Source organism: Vigna unguiculata, chromosome 8, assembly GCF_037176805.1.
Source record: "Vigna unguiculata cultivar grain cowpea cultivar isolate G323 ecotype 2 chromosome 8, ASM3717680v1, whole genome shotgun sequence".
NCBI lineage: Eukaryota > Viridiplantae > Streptophyta > Magnoliopsida > Fabales > Fabaceae > Vigna > Vigna unguiculata.
The window spans coordinates 28220934-28241878 of NC_140799.1; the positions used below are offsets into that span (position 1 = coordinate 28220934).

At 32.7% G+C, this 20945-nt stretch overlaps 1 protein-coding gene and 1 long non-coding RNA gene across 2 annotated transcripts; both read right to left on the reverse strand.

Annotated features, from left to right (window-relative positions):
- Positions 1 to 62: 62 nt before the first annotated feature.
- On the reverse strand, positions 63 to 6393 carry LOC146884321 (synaptonemal complex protein 2-like). The gene is made up of 11 exons (XM_085665322.1): positions 6110 to 6393; positions 5933 to 5982; positions 5588 to 5795; positions 5361 to 5486; positions 5122 to 5220; positions 2289 to 2965; positions 1958 to 2206; positions 1746 to 1874; positions 1592 to 1660; positions 1408 to 1518; positions 63 to 943 (listed from the first exon to the last, which is right to left on the reverse strand). Exons 1-11 carry the CDS (start codon positions 6261 to 6263, stop codon positions 848 to 850), a joined length of 1968 nt encoding a protein of 655 aa, XP_085521448.1. The 5' UTR covers positions 6264 to 6393; the 3' UTR covers positions 63 to 847.
- Positions 6394 to 19195: 12802 nt separating this feature from the next.
- Positions 19196 to 20792, reverse strand: LOC146884322 (uncharacterized). The gene is made up of 5 exons (XR_014983992.1): positions 20601 to 20792; positions 20387 to 20514; positions 19834 to 19947; positions 19675 to 19725; positions 19196 to 19585 (listed from the first exon to the last, which is right to left on the reverse strand). It is a non-coding gene; the product is annotated as an uncharacterized LOC146884322 (long non-coding RNA).
- Positions 20793 to 20945: the final 153 nt, after the last annotated feature.

Sequence of the window (20945 nt, forward strand, 5' to 3'; positions counted from 1 at the left end):
CTACATTAGGTGCAATTCTTTAATTTTCTAGCCACCACGGTCAACTACAAAAGTCCAAAAAGTAAAAAGATATTCAAAACTGACGGCCAGCCCGTCCATTGGCGGGTCAGGTTGCCAATCTCAGCCTGCTATCTCTAGAAGGACTGGCCCAACCGGATTCATTTTCATCTGACCAAAATTGGGTTGGGCTAAAATGGGTCGGCCAACCCGTTTTATATTTATACACACTAACATTGCCATGTCTAGATGTTAGTCCAATCAAATCCACATATCCTTTCCTTTAATATTCCGGTGTATTTTGCGACACTGAGGACAGTATCTAGGACTAACGATCTTGTTTTCTAACTCCATTTATAGATGTGTTATAGCAAGGAAACGTAATTTCAAGATCTTCCAAATTTGACATGCACATATAATAATTTGAGTCATTGTTGTCCTAAACTTTTCAATATGGTTGAACCTACCTATACCCTTCAATGTGCACCTAATAAATTGAGCCCATTAGAAATAACTTCGACCATCAAAACGATCATCATCAGGCAAATGTGAAAAATAAGCATTACTTAGTGGAATTGTCATACCAAAGAAGTGATTCCTTAAAACCCTTTTCTTTTTAGAGAAAATCATGAACAATGCCCTTTAGAAAGGAGAGATACGAAACCCGAGGCAAAGATTCTTAATAGGGGCAAGTCTATAACAGTCATCTCATGTTAACTCCAGTGAAGGAAGTAGCGCCGTCACCCGCCGAAAATGGGTGGTCTGTCAAACCCACACACACACAGAGAAGGGGAACACGCACGCATGTGGACGCGTGGCTGCTGCAATGGCGGCCCAACTCCAGGAGCTGTCAGATCGAAGGAAGGCCAATCTCTTGGTGTGGTTGTCGGTCAAGTTGGTGTCTTTGGGAGTGGCGATGCCAATGACAATACTCGTGAAACACAAACTAGGTGCACTTTAGGCAAACCAGATAAACTAAATAAATAGGTGCACAAAAATAACCCTAAAAAATTAAAATTGCAGCTAAGACGGCAAAGGAAGTACCCCAAGATCAGAAGTCCTAATACCAACTTTAAAAGAATTCAAGTATATGAGAGAAAAGATTTTATTGAATTGAATAAATGAAACAGCACATAAACATCCATATATACCGATTACAAAGAGATCTCTAGTATTTTACAATAGCACACTTGTAACGATTGCAATATCCTTTTGTAACTGAACAACATATTTTCTCCGGACTCAACAATTAGTTTATTTAAAAATTGGATTTTTAACTAATTAGAACATAAACTAATTAAAAATGTAACCCGAATCATACCACTTAGAATCGCATGTAACAGAAAATGCTAGGCCAGATTACTTCTGAGTAACCAATAATTTAAAATTCAACACTTTTCCTATGCTTACCAGCAACGTGTGTTCTTCCTGAATGCGCATCAACTGTTGCCTTGATTCCTCGTTGCATTCTGCAAGTTTTTTATCACATCTTTCCTCAATTTCGGCAATAGTGTTGTCTGTCTGAAAGTTAAAATTGGTTAGAAACAAGTTAATTGAAATAACATCTTACAGATGCCAGGATATAATATCAAACCTTGTCTTTTTCCATATTCACAATTTCCATCTTCTCCAATTCATACTTCCTCTTAATGTCATTGATAGCCTGTTCAAATAATCAAGATTTCATGCAAAGTTAGGGCACTATTTGTCCAGAACCAATAGTAGGTAGCCAGCTATATGTACAAGACCTGATCATTTCTCTGAGATATTTCTTTCAAATGCCTTGATAGTTCTAACTGTTTATTCTCTACCATTTGATCATATTGCTTTCTAGCTTCTGAAAGTTTGCTTTCAACAGCAGTCAACAATGATATGTTCTGCAAAGTCATAAAATAAACATAAATAATACACAAAAACCAGTCAGGAACATGCAATTTGCACTATACGTTTGCTCCAAAACCTCTGTGATTTGATCTTGTAGCTTCTTTTCCTGCTCCTTACAATGTAAAACACACTGTTCTTTTTCCTCCAGGGCATTACGAAGCTGGATTAATTCTTGATCAAGAGAATCAGCATGCTTCTCTAGCTTTATTCTCTCCTTTTGCGAAGTATCTATTTCCTCTGATTTCTTCAATATCTCTGCCTGCAGTCTTTCGGTATTTTCTTTGCTTTCAGTCTCTAATGCTGAAACCTTCAGCAGCAAGTCTTGCTGCAAAGCATTAGATACCTCAATAATGAAATCGACAATGTATGTCAATAGGAAATTAACTCAACCAGATTAACTTTCATACCACGTGGTTGTCTGATGATCTAGAACTTTCTAATAGAAGTTCAACTTTCTCTTCTAATTTGGAAATTAATACCTCTGCTTCTTTCTTTTTTGAGATTAAAGTCTCAGTTTCTGACACCAAACTTTGAATTCTCTCTGCAGCTACTCGAGAGTCCTCTGTAAATTGGGCTACAGTAGATTCTTGAACTTTCTGAAGTTCATCCACAGTTTTGCTTAACTCGTAACTTTTCATTTGAGTTGCGTTCTTTTCTAATTCCAAGACTACAAATTTATTATTAAGCTCACTATACTGGAATTGAGCATGTTTTGAGAAAGTTTCTCTCTCCTTCTGAACCAACTGGAAGCAAGAAGCATAGAGTGAATTCATTTCATCGAACTTGCTCAAAAGATTCAGGCTTTCTTTGTCTAAATTTGACAAATCTCCAGCCAAAGACTGAAGTGTTTCTTTAAGGTTTTCAATTACGTGAAGTGACATGTCATGCTTTTCTGCAAGCCCAGCATTCAACAATTGAAGATCACTCTTTTCTTTCTCCAATTTCTCTTGACTGGTTATGTGACGCAAAATTTCATCTTGTTTAACTTTTAACTGAAGATGGACCTCTTCCAAAGTTGAGTTCAAACTCTCTGTAGCCAATCTACTAGATGTTAACATTTCTTCTAAATTCCTTATCATGTTATCTGCAAACAAAGTGAATTTCCATACAACAATTCGAATCAATAGAAACTTAAGATATAGGATATCTAGTCTGTTGAGAATTATAAGGATTTAGCTAGGAAAAGGAAAAAAATTGAAACCTAATAACCTGAAATTGCATGAATTTGATGTGATACAAAAGACAAAGTACTAGCCCATGTATAACGTGAGAAGAAAGCTGCTCAATTATCTCGAATGAGACAATCTTCCATTAAAAATCAAATAATGTTATTTTAAACATTCTTATCAATATCTTCTCAGTCAAACAGAAACAGAATTTACTTTTATATCTGCTTTTATCATTTTAGTTTGAAAAGCATAGGAAGGTTCCATCTTGACAGCCTATTAAGATATATAATATAGAAGCTGTTGAGTACACATTTTGCATTAAGTAATTAGTTACTTGTGGCCAGTTGTAGATCCAGAGAAATTCTGATGTAGAGGTTGAAAGTAAATAAACTTTGACCAATAATTATGGATGCAACACAGGATACGTATATGATTATACGACATTGGATATGACATGACTATAATGCAACGTACAAATTGATATCACAATAGACAATTCTTTATTTAAAAAATAAACGACTTATTTTAGACATGATGAATGACAAAAAATGCATTTAAAAATATTCAGAGCACCTATACAGTGTCCAACATGAATATATATCTAAAACTTATCTATCACAATCACAAGATGTCTATTAAGAAGTAAGCTTTACATTATAATCATTAAACTTACAAGAGTGTATTTTCTTCTTTTCTTTTATAAAATACACACTCACAATCACACATTTAGAAAAATTTAAAGGGGCAGTGACTGAGGCCCACCTGCACCCCTCCCATCATCTGCCTATGCCGGTGGTTCACCCACAGTAAGGGCACGCAGGGTTTTAAATCATTCTTACAACCATTTAACATTGTATGGATTTTTCTGTCTCAAATATGTAATGATTTCCATTCTTCAACATCCAATAAATGTGTTACTGCATATAATAGTATACATTATAAATCATTATTCTAGCATCTTTGCTAAAAATCTGTGCAATTCTTACAAAGTGTGTTACTTTGTAATTACAAAGTGTGTTACCTTGTAATGATTTCAATTCTTCAACATACATGAAATGTATTAGTGCATATAATACTCTACATCATAAATCATTATTATAGTATCTTTGTTATAAAACCTGTGCAATTGTTACAAAGTGGTTTGAAGTTGACTGAATCCTTCATAATTGATACAAGGTGAGGATTTCCCCACTTATATACATCACTATTGGGCTTGATACACATATAAGATTATGAATGACCCTTTTAATAGATTTAGGATAGGCTCTGGTACTATCTCACATAATATTTTAGGTATGACTCAACCTTACAAAACTAGCTTCTAAGATAAAGATTGTCCCACTTGTGTATTGCATTTTGGTACGACCTCTAGTCAATGTTGGACTAGGGTTTTTCCTAATAGCAATGACAGAAAGATGAAATGTCTGGCTAATAATCAAACAGCTATTAAGTTCATAATATAAATAAATAGATATAACAAGTCAAACAGAAATAGAAGTCTAGTCTTCATTTTAGTACAAAAATAGAAGTCTAGCCATAGATTTGATCTATACCTCTTATCTTATTACCAGCTGCAAGTGCAATTACCCTTACCTTAAAGAAGCATGCCCAAAAGCTTTTTTATTACCCTGACATACCAACACACCTTGATTTGAAATGTAGTCAAAATGGAAGATTATTACAACTTCTACTAAAAGAGTTGCAATGGAACCTTAGATTAGCTACATAAGTGCCAGTACCATTTCCAAGAAATCAAGACTATTAAAGATGAGAACTAAGTACGAATACCAAATAAGATTAAAGCATAAAACATGCAAACCAGGAAGACAATTTATTGATATTGCAGTATGTGATTTTCCAATTTCAAAATATGACCCAAATTAACACACAACAAACATAAACAGATACAGAAACTGAACTCATGACCCTCGACGACCAAACTAATTTAGTAATGACCAACCTCATCTGAAATTGTTTCAATATAATCCGCCAATCCTACATCCCAAGATATATAACATTAAACATAGCCAGATATATTCTAAACAATTGCAATTTGCAGCATAGTCCTCACCTTTCTCTTCTATAACATTGGCAACTCTGCAATGTTCATCCCTGTGAAATTTCTCCTTTTCTTCTGAAGCAACTTTAAGCTTCTCTAGCTCGTTATCACCTATAATAGGGATAACCATATGTTACCTATGGGAGCATTATGGATATTAAATGTCGGAACATCACAAATACAACATATCAAACCAACCTATGTTTCAATTCAATTCTTTTTACCGAAGCTGTAAATTAAAAAGAACTTACGGGTTCTAATTGTTTCCTGTGCAGAATCTAGCTTCAAAGACAAATCATCCATCTGTTTACTCAAGCTATCAAGAGCTTCTGAACTTGCTGACAGTTTATTTTCCAATGTCTCCTTATCTTTTTCGGCTATATGAGCAAAATAAACCAATAGAACAGTTAAAAGAAAAGTCAAATGAAAAAACAAAACAAAAACAAATAGTAAACAGAGGGAACTTGAATATTCATACCATCCTGAACTAGACCAGCCAACTTCTGTAAAGTCTCCGTAAGCTGATCACATAAAGTCTTAGTAGAAGAGAACTTAGACTCCAATCCCTTCCACAATTTCTCATCTTCCTTCTGCTTGACCTTGAGCTTGGCATTTTCGTTTAAAGCATTCTGCAATTTTTCTTCCAATGCACGCAAACACTCCTGCGACTTCTTAAGCTTAGCATTCTGCCGAGAACAGCAACAAAGTAACATCTCAATAAAACAACAAATACGAAACCCTAAGCATGATTCACTTTAATTCACGCGCGTGCAATCCTCGCCACACAGCGCAAGCTCATTCACAAAGGAAAGTATCATCATACCGCATTTTCAAGATCAGTCTTCGCCGAAGCTTGCTCTTTCACCAATTTCTCTACACATGAACAAATCGATGAAGCATGGTCACGTTACAATAAGAATTTCCGACATAATCTTCGTTCCCGAATAAGGAGGAAAATATACCGAAAATCACATAATTGAAGTGAAATTGTGTTCAAAACCTGCTGTGAGCTTCAGGTTTGCAAAACTCCCCGATGAAACGGTATCCACAGAAGGACGCGAAGGTAATGGCTTGGAAGCTCCCGAAATGGAACCGTACAACGATTTGAATTGGTCCAGGCTCTTGGAGACTGGGAATGCTAGCTTCTTCTGCATAGCGAAGATCGAAATGGAACCCTAGAAAATGTGAGTGAAGTGTTCAAGCGTTTTTCTTCTCTGCCACACTGCGCTGAAAGAGACGTTTGAGTGTGAAATTAAAATCTAGTTAGGCGCCATGGTGACGCAATATTTATACTCTCGCGTGAGCGGGATTTTTGTTCCCGTAGACCGTTAACTTCCTTTTAGACAGAAACCTTTCTTTTTATTATTTTTACTATATTAAATTAATTATTTTTAATTCATAATTGGTTCTGGAAAACAAAGTATGGAAAGGGGGTCTTTTTTTTTTGTTAATATCAAAAGAGAACATTTTTCCAAAATTACATAAATAAATTAGTTGTATTTAAAAGCACATAAGTTATTAACTTTAATTTAGTGAAATCATGTTTTAAATTAAGAAATTTTATGATAAATAAAACACAATTTCTTAAAAAAAATATTTTTATTTTATAAATAAAAAATATTTAAAATATTTCTATTATTTAAAAAGTTAAAAGTGTGTTTTCAAACATAATTTTCGTTAATATTATAATAAATTTGTGTCATCTTCAATTATTTAAAACATGAAGTTGAAAAAATATATTCAATTACTCATTTCCTATTCAAAAACAAAAGTCAAATACCTACATATTTAACTATGTTAACATAAAATTGTGGTTATATGTATTTATGCTAATCTTAAATCATTAACGCGGAAAGGAAATTATCCTTGTGATATCTTTTTTGCTCCAAAAAGAAAAAGTGAGTGGATTCAAACTACTCCAATATAGTCTCATTTTTCCTTAAGCATATTATTCACGAGAAAATACACAAAGCCTTTTCCTAATTACGAACTCAAATTGAAATCTCAGTAAATATCAAATCAAATATAATGAAAAGTGATAAACGAATACTAGAAAAAAAAAATTGTGGCACTTCATTATTTATTCAACAAAGTTAATTATGATGAAAGATACGTCATAATCTCACTCATGACACATAACGTATAAGTAGTAATCTGTAATAAACAAGAGGGAAAATGAATTAGAATTTCTCCATAATTAAAAATATACTAGCATTAGCAGCATAGACTAATAAAATGTACAAGGAATAAAACATAGCAAAATACTACTACAAAAAGCAAGAATCCTAGGCTAAAGTAAGTTAAAACTATGAGATTATCAACTTCCACAACAATCAAAGCATTAAACCACCATATTAACTAAAGATTAAAGCTAAGCTAACATAACAAATGCAAAGTAGTAGTTAAATTATAGTGAACAAAACCAACTGGACTTAAAATAAATTTAGCAAAAAGTAGATTTTATATGGAAGGAAAACTGGAAGAATAGGATGAACAAGGAAACTAGAGACATTGTGTTCGCCAGAAAATGATTATGGGTGGTGATTAAGCAACACAATTTGTAGGAAAATTAACTACACTAGTTAAAACACTATATTAAGCCATCAAAACAAGTTGGAAGTTATTAGATACTTAATATAATGGAATAGTAAAAAAACATAACTTCAAACATATGGAATTAAAAAACTAAACACTAAAACATGTCTACTAGAACTGAGAAAATGAAAAATGGTCCTTAGAGAGGCTCAAGACATCTCCTTTACTCTCCACATTCAAAAAAACTAAAGTAACCCTCACCCACTCTCACATGCCTTTCCATATTTAGAAAACCCTAAAACAAATGTATCTCCTGTTACCTCCTATCCTCTCCCTTTTTCTTCACTAAAAATACCAAGAAAACATTCCTCTAGAAAGTTGGAAAAAAAATTCTGAAAATTTGTTGCCAAAAAGTTGCTTTGTCTCCTGTTTGTCTGAGTGTATGTTGCTTATGTAACAGAGTCAGTTTCTATTTTGTATGTTGATGTGGCTGTTGATGTGGCAGTGCACAACCCTAGCTTAGCTCCATTTGGGCCATTCCATTTGCAGTCCAGAAGCCCATTAGATGAAGAGAGGATCTGCTCCAAAGCTTTGCTAGATGCACCAGTTTTTCAAAGAAAATGTAATGTATCGTGATCTTCAAAGTTAAACTGCATCTTGTACATTGCTCTAAAAAATATGTTTTACCGCTCAAATTCAAGCTCTTTGAGTGTAGAATCAAATTCAAAAGGAATGAACTCAATTGGACACTTGTAAAAAAATTTATGAGCAAAACAGTTAGCAAAGATCAATACTGGAAGCTCTACGTTTTTGAGCAACGCCAAGTGATACCAAGTCAGGGAGGAATGATCAAAAACACACTAGGCGCAAATGAATGACGTTGGGAAGTGTTGAAAATCTTCAAAACTTTCTAAAAATCATAAGTCTAAGCTAAAATTGAAAGATAAAAGAAACAAAGATGTTAAGGGAGTGTAATAATCTTCAACATGAGAATATAGAAATTGATTAGTTGCCAATTAGAATGTACAAAAAGGGATAAAAAAATACCATTACAGTTAATTGAAGAATCTAAGCTACCTATTTTAACTTAATCATTGATGTCGAATTAGGCGGTGGGTGTAGGGCATTGAATGCTATTTTGAAAATTGAAGTCTAGAGGATACGGTGTTGGGTGCTACCTTGGCACCACTGTATGCTCACTTGATAGTGAGCTCTAGGGGTCTAGTGCATTGGATGCGACCTTAGCATCGTTGGACGCTCACTTGACAATGAGCTCCAAGGGTTCAAGGTACTAGGCGTTGCTTTGGTACCCTAGGCGCTCACTTGACAGTGAGCCTTAGATGTGTGGACGTTGGGCGCCCTCCTATACCATTGGATGCTACTTTGTATTTTTGTTGATATGATATTTTTTGTCTATTTTCTTGTGATTGTGTGTGAGTTGAGAATGTTTACTTTAGGTTGGTATGAACTTGAATAGAACAAGTAGGTAGTGATTCCTAGGATGGGAATACTACTATGTGTTGTGATGTGTGTAATGTATTGACAATAAAGGTTAAAATGAAATGGTCATCTTAACTTTACTAGTATTTGTAATCATATAGAGAATAATAACCAGTTGTGAGAGTCAAGGAAGGTTCATATATGGAGTTTTGGCTAGAGGTTGAACTCATAAAATATAGCTATAGCTTCTACATGGCAGGAGTGAATGAGTAATGGCAGGTGCATGGTCTCAGGATTCCACTCAATACACTAGTCCGCTAACAACTAAAGGAGGAACTCAAGAAGGAGTTTATAGATGAGCTTGATCAACGATTGTTAGCCTTAGCACAATTGTAACAACAACCCATTATACCCCAACATGAATTGCCTGTTGTTATATTGTTTAGCACTAAAGGTAGATCCATCAAGACATGACATTGGGTCAACTAGACAATGTGATTTGTATGTTGATTCTTCCCCTTAATTAGTAACTGTCAACACTCAATTTCGTCTAGCTTAATAATTTTTTTTTTAAAAAATAATAATAAATAAGTAATAGTAAAAATAAAATAGTGTTAATAAAAAGAATGAAAAAAAGTTTCTTCGAAAAATTTAATTTTCTTTTTTTTTAAAATAAAAATAATAATAATAAATAAATAAATAAAAGGAAATTGAAAAAAATTGGTTTAATTTGCACAATCCCTTTTTAACTTTTCTAATCTCTCATTTTTGTATTTTTCTTGTACACCTTGATTTTTAATTTTGCAGCCAAATATATTTTATCCACCCACACAACCATTTTTTTGCTACTTATAGTAGCTCAATGTTTTATATTCTCACCTCATTCTTTGCTCTAACACCTTTATTCCAGAAAAAGAAAGTAGTGATATGATTATAATAATTAGAAGCAATATCTCTTTGTTAGTGAAAAACCAACACGACAAATGCACTAGTCGCACATAGCAAGTAATAAGTTTTTATTGTTCTCTCCTAAGGAACTTGTGCAACGCATGACAACTCTTGCAATTCATGACTCAATTAGACACAAAGTTCACAAAAACACTAAGAAACTTTTTTTGTATTTTATCAAACAATTGGTGTGCAACAAGAAATTAATTCACATAGTGTATCTATAAATTTGTCAAGATTAGACTTCATAGGGGCTGATAACTGGCCATGGTTGTTTTTAGATTAAGTTTTATATTTAACTTTTTTTTACAAATAACACGTTTAAATAAATCATTCACTAAATAAATTTAATTTTAAGCGTTATTTTTTAATCTTTTACTTTTATTTTTTTCTTTTTTCTTTTTTCTCACAATTTTAATAAATTCTGGATATGTAGTCACATGTATTATTTGGTATCCTATCAATGTTTCAAAAGTTTTAGAAAAAAAATAATTAATAAATAATTTAAATATACATTTAACTTTTAAAAGGTATAAGTGTTCGGGAGCTGTCCGCATTGTTTTAGTACTTGGTACCTTCTTTATTTTCTATAAAATTAATGAAAAATACAAACTTTTCAAAATAAAAAAAAAAAAACGATTCATAAAAAAGTGTGACTCTAATTCTCCATTAGGAATAGAGATATCTAAGAGCAAAGATTAATCCTTGTCGAGCACAAAAAACAAAAAATATTTTTGTTTCTTTTGAAGTTTCTTTTTTTGGATAAAATAAACATTTATAAAAAAACACATCCATTTGTATATTTAATTAAAGGTATTGTCCTAGAACAGATGTTATAGGGTGCTAACACCTTCTCTACGCGTAACCGACTCCCAAACTCTACGCGTAACCGACTCCCAAACTCAAAATATTTTTTCGTAGACCATGTTCTTATTATTATGGTTTTCCATAGTTTTCCAAAATAACTATGATGGCGATTCCAAAGCTCTTTGTTATATATATATATATATATATATATATATATATATATATATATATATATATATATATATATATATATATATATATATATATATATATATATATATATATATATTATTTTTGGTTTGTTATCCCCTTGTGATTTGTGTTGCGATAGTAACCATGGGAAATTGATAACGTTGTCGATCAAATAAAAACTACTTATTTGTAACAATATGAGTATTGTTAAGAAAGTAGCCAAAATATTAGTATTGGTAAAGTCAATCCTAAGTTGCCTCCCAACGAACACAGAATTGATTTTACAAATTAGTTCTTATAAAACTATACAAAAGGGGTTAGTTAAATAATATTGGAAAAAATAATAGAAGAAGATAAGGATAAAAATATATAAAAAAATTGATAAAGAAAGTAGATTGATTCCACTTTTTTTTTTCAAAATAGATTCATCATCGATTATCTAAAAATTATTGCTCAATTAATTATTGTTGTAGATTTACAAATTAATCAATGTAAATTCTCAATTAATTTGTTGGCGTTCTCACTATTAACTAAAGTACATTATAAATTAAAAGTAAGAACTTTGTAGATTAATCATAGTAAATTTAACCAAAGTACATTCTCAATTAAACATTACTATGCCTAATCATGTTTATTCTTTTACATCTAATATCAAGTAAAATGCTAATTAATTAAAGTACATTCTTGATTAATTCTTGTTGAAGTTTTCACCTTTAATCAAAGTACATTCTCAATCATTGGCAAAAATTTAATCACATGAAAGTTTCTAAATTTAATCAAAGCACATTCTTAATCAAAATTAAAACTCTTGAACTCATATGATTGATATGTTTTGTAGATTTAACACTATGGTAACTTGCTACAATGTAAAAATCATTATTTTTACTTGATTTGGGTATAAAAGACATAGAAAAATATAAATCACAACAATAATCAAATGGACAAACCAATTATTGCATTCTAACCTTAGAATCTATAATGAAATTACAGTAAAACCAACTCTTAAAGCTTAACGCTCCATGAAATAAAAAAAAAAAAAAGAGAGGGTGGAGAGAGAGAACGAAATTAGGCTCTCATAAGGGTTCCTAAACTCTGAAGTTCTGAACTTATCTTTTCTACTTCCCATTGGTCTCTTTAAATAGGACCTAGAATGAGCTTTTCTGTTGCTAAAATCTCTCAAATATCTTTAAGATAATCATAAATATCATTTATCTTTATAGTTGTTATGAATATCTAAAAATATTTGGAGAGATATAGCCAATTTTAAAACTATTTGACAAATATAGTTGGTTGTCCCACATAAAAAAAAACTTGTACTTGTGTATATCAGTTACTTTCCTTTTGGACTTCTGCATGAACATTCACAATTCTTGTATGTCTGGAAAAGACAAGAATTATGTATTTTTGAATGTGCTAAAATTTGAAAAATACATCGTATATGTCAAAGTATAAATATGAATATGATGAAAATGTTGAATTATCGATTTATCATCCAACTCCCCAAAGTCTTTTCTTAATTTTGTGAACTTGTTAAAGTTTCCTGATTGGTCAAACATTGAAAGCTTTATCATAAGATTTTTTTTTTTTTAAAAAAAAAGAGAAAATGTGAGCTAGCACGCAAACTTACGTGCTCGCACTTTTACAGGGTCGGGCCTAAATGAGTTGGCTAGCCCACATTATCACCCCTATCTTTAAGGTTTCATGAAACCTTAAACAATTTATTTCCACACCTCCATGAGCTCAACTTAGTTGCAGTTGCACTAACACACCTCAAAGTATTCAAAGAATATTTATGCAACTAAAAAATTATTTTTAACATGTTTTTGTATCTCATGCTCAATAAACCCAATTAAATTAATCTTTTAAGAACAAAATTTAATTAAAAATCTAGAATTAAACATTAAATGAGAGCATAAATATGATATTAGATCAATTAGCCAATGTGAGTTGTATGTTGATTCTTCCCCTTAGTAACCATTGGGAAGTGTTATGACGGGGCAACCATGTTACACAATTTGTATATTCCTTCTCCTTTGATAAAGGTCATGGTAGAGATGGTATATTATAGTGATGTTCAAGTTCTAGTGACGACATTAGAGGTTGTTAATGTAGCACAGGCATTGCAGAACTTTATTTCATGCAGTTATGGTTGATGTCAGTTCAATGTTTCCTAAAATTTGTATTTGTTATCTGTTATAAATGTCGTTAATTAATTTATTACAATATAGATAAATGCATGGTGTGTGTTTGGACGAGGGGAAACACAATACATATAGATTTTTGGAACTTAAATGATTAATTTGATTCATAACAAATGACAAGACACACAAAAACGTACATTAGCAATGCCATAATTAAATGATTCTATTTATTTTATTTTATTTATTATTATTATTATTATTTTCTCTTTTTTAATAATGACTTATTTTATTTTACGTTTCTCATTTTAGTTTAGTTAAAAAAGAAAAAGGAAAAAAACAAAGAAAAAACAGAAAAAAGAAAAGAAAAACAACCAAAAAAAATAAAACGTTAATCTTCTTAAAAAAAGAAGAATAAATAGAAAAAAATAAGAAGTCAAATTAAGGACTCTGTACCAAAAAGACCTATATCCTTCCTCTTTTAGTTAATTGAAAGATGTCTAGAGGTGCACTAGCTATGCTGCCATTCAATTTGCATGTCAAATGGGAATTACGTATTGTGGTGGCTTACTTAACATGTAGCTGAAGGAGCAGAAATCAATCATTATTTTCAGCTAATCCCACGGCTCGAGGTTGGAGGGAAAAGAGGAGAGAACAAGAGGGAAGGGTAATACAAAAACAAGGAATATCATAGCAAACAAGAAAGAAAGGAGGAGAGACACAATTTGATAGCGCAATTCCAAGGCACACTCGGAGAAGAGAACAAAACAAGGAGAATCAGGAGCTTCAAGAGGTAAGGTTTGTGCCTTCATGATCTGGTGTGTTGGATTTGTTGTGTTTTATTCCTAAATGAGCGTGATATGATGTATGTGTGTGCGTTTCCCGCATTATCTCTTTGTCTATTTGGCTCATGATCCAAACCGGTGATGCACTATTGCTCAAATATTGTTTTTACTTGAGTGCTGGGAAACAGAAGACGTTTAAACATGACCTTCATCCCACAATTCACCCGTACTTCACTCTTCCCTTTCATGGTCTCATAATACAAGAAAACCAACCAGAAATGCACTCTCACCATTCCATTCTCCTTCACCTGTGCACGCATAACCCCAAACCAGTTCCATCCACCACTTCACCGAGATCAACCCAAAGCTCAACACATATCGGGTTCATTTTTCTACCCCAAGTTCACCATTCTTCACAAAATTCACTAACTTTATGCCACCCATCATTTCAAACGAAGCATACCACACCATTTTCCATCTCCACGATTCAAACTCATTTCAACACCATAACACATAATCTCCAAACACTAATTCCTCCAATTATCACCACCTTCCCACTACACTCAACACGAACACCAAACCAACAACACAGAAACAACCCATCACCATCTTCATCTTCTACCGGCACCAAAATAACCAAAACAGAGAACCCTCGTTCACCTTCCCCCAACCCACTTCATTCACATAATCATATTATCTCATTCCATTGGGCTCTCCATTACCTCCATCAATCGCGTGTTACACAATCATTCATCCCCATCCATTCAAATCAGAAACAGAAAGCAGTGAGAAAGAGACAAAACCATCGTCGACGAGTCGGAGTCTCGAACCGTGACGGTCTTGGTCGTGACAACCACGAGATTTGGTATTAGAGTGAGTGATGTCGAGTCGGAGTTCGAGTATAGGAGTGTGGCCGCGCACAGTGGTGAACCCAGCAACGGTGGCTCGTGCAAGAAGGAAAAGAAGCAACATTGTCTGCTCCAGGTCGCCTGGCAAACAGTGAAGGTAGTGTGGTTGCCATGTCCCCATCCAGATTTCGCACGAAGAAGACGTTGTGGGCGTTGCTACGAAAGTGCTTCACGTGAGGTGAAGCGGATGATGGTATCACCGCCAGCAGCACTTGCGACGGTGGCCGCCGTCGTCGCTAGCGTTTCAGGTTGCGTAGGTGATTGACCCAAAGCTAGGAGTTGTTGTGTTGTGCGTTGGAGATGATTGGCCAGGGAAAGAAAGATCAATGGGACTTCTCCCTGCACCCCAAATGAATTTTCCTGTACCCAAAAGCTGATTTAATTCTTACTTAGTGCTTTATAGTAAAAAACTTAAAAGTAAAAAAAAAATTCTCTTGTATTTAATACAGCAGCCCATGCACCCCCGAATTTTGAACTTATCCCCTTTTGTGCATCAGTAGCTCCTTTTCTCTCCCAGATCCGCCATTTTCATTTTCTCTCTTCTCTTCGTCTAATTAAATGGCATAGCAGCAATCACACCAGTGGGAGCCTCCTTAATGATTTGTAAATAAGACGCTATTTGAATATGTTATTTGAAATAGCGGAAATGGACTTCCTTAACACATTTCTTTCCAAAGAAATATCATTATGGATGTCGACATCCGATTGAATTGCGGATGTCGACATCTGGTGTACATATTTAATTTTGGTTTCGTACAATTACGGATGTCGACATTTGGTTTAGACAATTGCATTGCGGATGTCAACATCCAATTCACATTTTTTTGTGTTTTATTATGAATGTTGCTGGTTTATGGGATTATTACGGATGTTGACATGCGGTTCAGACAAGTGCATTACGAATGTCGACATCCGGTGCACATTTTTTGAGTTGTCATTATGGATGTGGCTAAATAATAGGATTGTTACGGATGTCGACATCCTTTTTTTTTTGAGTTTTCATACATCAAAATTTTCTATTATGGATGTGGAAGAAAGAATGAGAAGAAGAAAGAGTTGGTTGTTGACGTTCATGATAAAGAAGTGTGAGAAAAAGAGAAAAATTTAATCTCTGGGAAGAAGTGTCTGGTATCTACTATAACTATGAAATGCACAAAGAAAGTGAAGAGAAAATCAAGATTTGCGTTTGTATTTTATAGGAGTGAGGCCAGGCCTAATCAAAGTGTTTTTCTTTTCTTCTTTTCTTTTTCTTTCTTTTTTCTTTTGTCCACATTTACTTTTGTAATTATTGAGTTATAAATTCTTAAAAAATTGTCCACATGTGTCTAATCATGTTTTGTACAAAAATTAATTTTCGCTTATGGTTAGTGGAAAAACTCTGGTAGTCAACAAGTTAAATATTTTTTAGTGCGAATTTAAAGGTTAATTATTATAAAATTAGTTTTGTAAATTAAAATATGATCTTTGTATTGAATGATAGTATATATTAGTCAAAACCTTATGTAAATATTATTTGATTCTTTTTGTTTAAGCACTTTTAAAAAGTTTATAGATTTTAAATACTTATAAATTCGTAAAAACAGGGAAAAATGTATTTTATGGAATAGATAGTGCATGAGGATCATAGGGATGGAGGATGTCTTTATTTCTCAAATTGTTCAATAATGGGAATTATTTCATTATAAAACGAACGTTCATATTCGTGTGTGTACCATTACGAATGTCCACCATTACAAATTTCAATTTTTTGGATGAACACCATTACGAATGTCTACATCCGTAAGAGGATATTGGGTTACAGATGTCGACATTCGATTCACATGTGTTCAAGCAAAATTCGGATGTCCACATCTGATAGATTTTTCAAAAATTTGGTTTTTTATTTTTTTAACACACTTATTAAACAATTATAATAATTAATAAATCATTATGTTAAAAACATACCAAAAAATAGAAAAAATATATAAAAAATGTTAATTAAATATTAAACTTTCACAAAATAAAAATGAAAAAACATCTCTTACAAATAAAAAGAAACCGAAAGTGCACATGTTAGTTTTTTAATACTTTTCTAATTTTTGTTTTTGATAATTGCATAATTTTATATGTCTTACTTTTGTGTTGCTAAAATATAATTACAGGAAATTAATTTATTCGAATGCAGTATGTTGGCATAGGAATAAAATCTCAACCAGTGATCATAATTGAATGTCCACATCCGCAATACAATTGTCTTAAACGGATGTGGACATCTGTAATAGATCATTTCAAAAAATATATGAAAAGCGATTGGATAAAAGGGAAGCGGATGTCGACATCAGCAATTCAAAAGCATAAACCGGATGTCGGCATCCGTAACATATCACTTGACATCCGTAATCCCCAACACTCAAAACTAATGAACCGAATGTCGACATCCGCAACTCATATGTGCAAACCGGATGTCGACATCCGTATTGACCAGTTTCAGAGAAAAATTTGAATTTACGGAAGTCCACTTCCGTTGTTTACAAAATATTGTGGGTGCAGGAGGTGGGCTTCTGGAATAAATATAAGAGAGAGAAAATTTACTCCTTAATCTTTACTTTTTACTGTGAGGGCAAAACATGAATTAAGAACCTTTTTGGAGGTACACAAAAAATATTGGAGGTGGAGGGAAAAGCTCCCAAGATGAATGGAGAGGTCTTAGGGTTTTGGTCTTCAGAGAATAAGGAGATTTGGTCTGGGCAAGTCTTTACTCCGTGCAGCCCTCTTGTTAATCTATGCAACCCCATTACTTTGTAGAATTGATTGTGTTTTTTTTTTTCTTTTTTTCTGTCATTTACTTCGTACACTTCCATAATTGTTAATCCTGCACCGCTACACACACTCCACATTTGTTAGTTAGTGTTTGTTTGATTTGGACTTGCCTTTTTTTTCTTTACTTGATGCACCCCTATTTTAGTGTCTATACCCCATGTGTTTGTTTTTGTTTTGGACTTGTGTTAATGTTATTGATTGCAGTCCATGTTTTGTTATACACACCTACAATTATTACTTTTTGCACCACCATGTTTACTATCTCCACTCTTTCTGTACATCCCTGATTTACTTCATGCACCTCGCACATTACTCAATCACCTTCACTCCCACCCTTTCTGTACATCCCTGATTTACTTCATGCACCTCACACATTACTCAATCACCTTCATACTTATGTTTTTCACTTTTATCCTTTTTAATTAAATTTCATCTTTTTATTTATTTATTTATTTATTTTTCTTTTTTAAAAAATAAAAATATTTCAAAATTATAAAATTACAGAAATAGAAAAAATCTAACAAATGTTCTCTTTCACTTTATTGTGTTTGTCCGGTCACTCGCACCGTGTGACATTCATTTTCAAAAATATCAAAAATAATTTCCTCTTTCAATTTTTTTGTGTTTGTCCGGCCATTCGCGTCATGTGACACCTATTTTCAAGTAATTCAAAAACACCAAAAAATATATAAAATTTAAAAATATAAAAATATCAACATTTTCAAAAGCAAATCTCTTTTTAGGAACTACATGATCCTTGATTCTCTATTGTGTAATACATAGGAGCAAAGTCAGTCTTTATCAGGTTCACCTCTAAAAAAATCAAATCATTTTCTCAATTACTTTCTAAATATCTTGAATGATAACCAAGGTCAATCCTTGTCGGGTCCAAAAAAATTGTTTATTTTTAGTATTATTTCTTATTATTTTTGGGGAAAATTAACATTTTGAAAATCACATCAACTTTGCATGTTTAATTAAAGGTATCGCTCTCGAGTGGATGTTGTAGGATGTTAACGTCTTCCCTACGCGTAACCGACTCCTGGACTCGAAAATCTAGTTTTTCGCAGGCTTGTTTTATCTTTATGATTTTCCATAATTTTTCAAAAATAACTATGATAGCGACTCCAAATCTCTTCTTTTCTAACTCATTTCTTTTTTTGTTCGTCGTCCTAGCGCAATTTCAGTTACGACAATAACAATCACATATTATTAATGAACACTGTTAATTATGTCAACTTCAATTTATATATGTTGCAAATTTTAATAACCAAGAACAATTGGTCCTAAAAGCAATGGTATACGTTAGAACAACTTGGCCAAATATTTCATAAACATGCATAACACCTTAGTATAGATGATAAAACTAGTTTATGGAAATTTAGTTTCATTTTTTGACTTTGTATAAATTTACTACTGTTTTACTAAGTTTTATCTTTAGATTATTGGTTGGCTGCTTGTTTGATTATAAGGGGGTAAATTATAAACAAATAAACCTATTTAAAAACCAACACATTTTGACAACGGTTATGCACAAAACATGTCATTTGTCCAATATTTTCTAAAAATTAAAAGAAACACCTAAGATGACGGTTCATTACAGAGAAACGTCGTTTCTACTCGTTTTCCAAATCAAATTAAATAACAACGACGGATGTTTTTTCTTACTCGTCATTAAAAAGGCAAGTTATCATGACGAGTAGCGCCGTCATCAAAATTTTGAACTTATGGAAACAACATGAATAATGATGGTCTCAAAACCGTCTTCGAAAGCTCTTTTTAACCGTCTTCCAAATCTCTTTCTGCACCAGTGATACCAATTTTGATAAAGCTTTCTTACTTGTTTATGGCTTTGGTACCCGCCTGTTATGATCATGGGTGTTTCATGAGAGTAAAGCATAATGCAGGGACCATGAGGGGCATCCTTGAGTGACATGTAACAAATGTCCATTATTGTAAAATCATCCATAACACATGTGAATGGAAAGCAAACACAAACTGATATAAACTCACCAGCAAATGGCAAATTGAATATTTTTGCGAAGCTAACACATTCGAAGTGACCTATTAAAGAAACATCAAAAATTAAATTTTTTAATCAAGCTATAACATCCACTAAGCAATAAAGACCAATATTTAAGAAGACAAACTGAGAACATAAACAAGAACAACCTGACTTTATCCCTAACATTGAATGGTGATATTTTTATCAGAATAGGAAATTTACAGGTTAAGCACCATCAATAGAGAGATTGAAGCGACCAAAGCGATCTCCAGCAAGTGAATCTGCACCAAGTTGATATGTTTCAACTACTTTGGAAATAATCTATGGCATGAGTATTTAAAAAAGTTCAGAAAAATGACCACCAAACAGAAATAATGCAATGAATAATTTAGGTTGAAGGTTGGTAGAAAAAGAAAAGAAAAATAAAATGAACTAACAGTCTTGAAAAGTCGTGTGAAGCTAAGGTCATCTATTCATACTTCAATGGGACATTTATGGCATAAAACTTTGCTTCTCTTTCTCCTAATTCCTTTAATATGATAAAATTAATTCAAATCATTCCAATCTATATAGAGTATTTAGAAAACTTCTCAGACAACATAGCGCATTTCATTCAGCATATTACTACATGGAGAATATTGACATTAATGTAATTATAAGGTTGTGATAGAATAGACTGATTGGCATAACCAAAGATACAAAGAGAATAAAGAAAAACACCTTAGCATCACCAGTACTTGGGAAGAACAGGTCTCCATACTTATGAAAACTGACAGTCATCACCCTTTAGAAACCGTAGTTGTGTTGGCATGCGAAATGGTTAAGAAGAAGATATTCAATCTCATCCACTGCATACAAATCAATGCGAGAAATTACCAAAATGATAAATCCATCAAATCAGCAGAACACAGAAATTGAAGTTAGGGAAAATAACCTTCTGGAGAAAAAAAAAACCACTATCATGTAGAAAAAACACTTCCAAAAGAATTTTCAAGGAGAAAAGAATGGCTCAAGAGAGAAGAAAATATGACTTCAACGTGGAGAGGAGAATATAGCATCCATGAATATCAGAGAATGAGCTCTTTTGCAAAAATAACATAGAGTTCTTCAGTGCCATGTGAAGGTGAGAAAACGAAGGAGCACGGGAAGAAAAAAAAAAAGTAAAAGAAAAGAGAAAAGTATCAATTAAATGTCTCAAATTTATTTTGTGTAAACAGTTAGTTCTTCTTAATTTATCGTTTAAAAAATAATATAATTATTTATTTATTTTTTAAATACT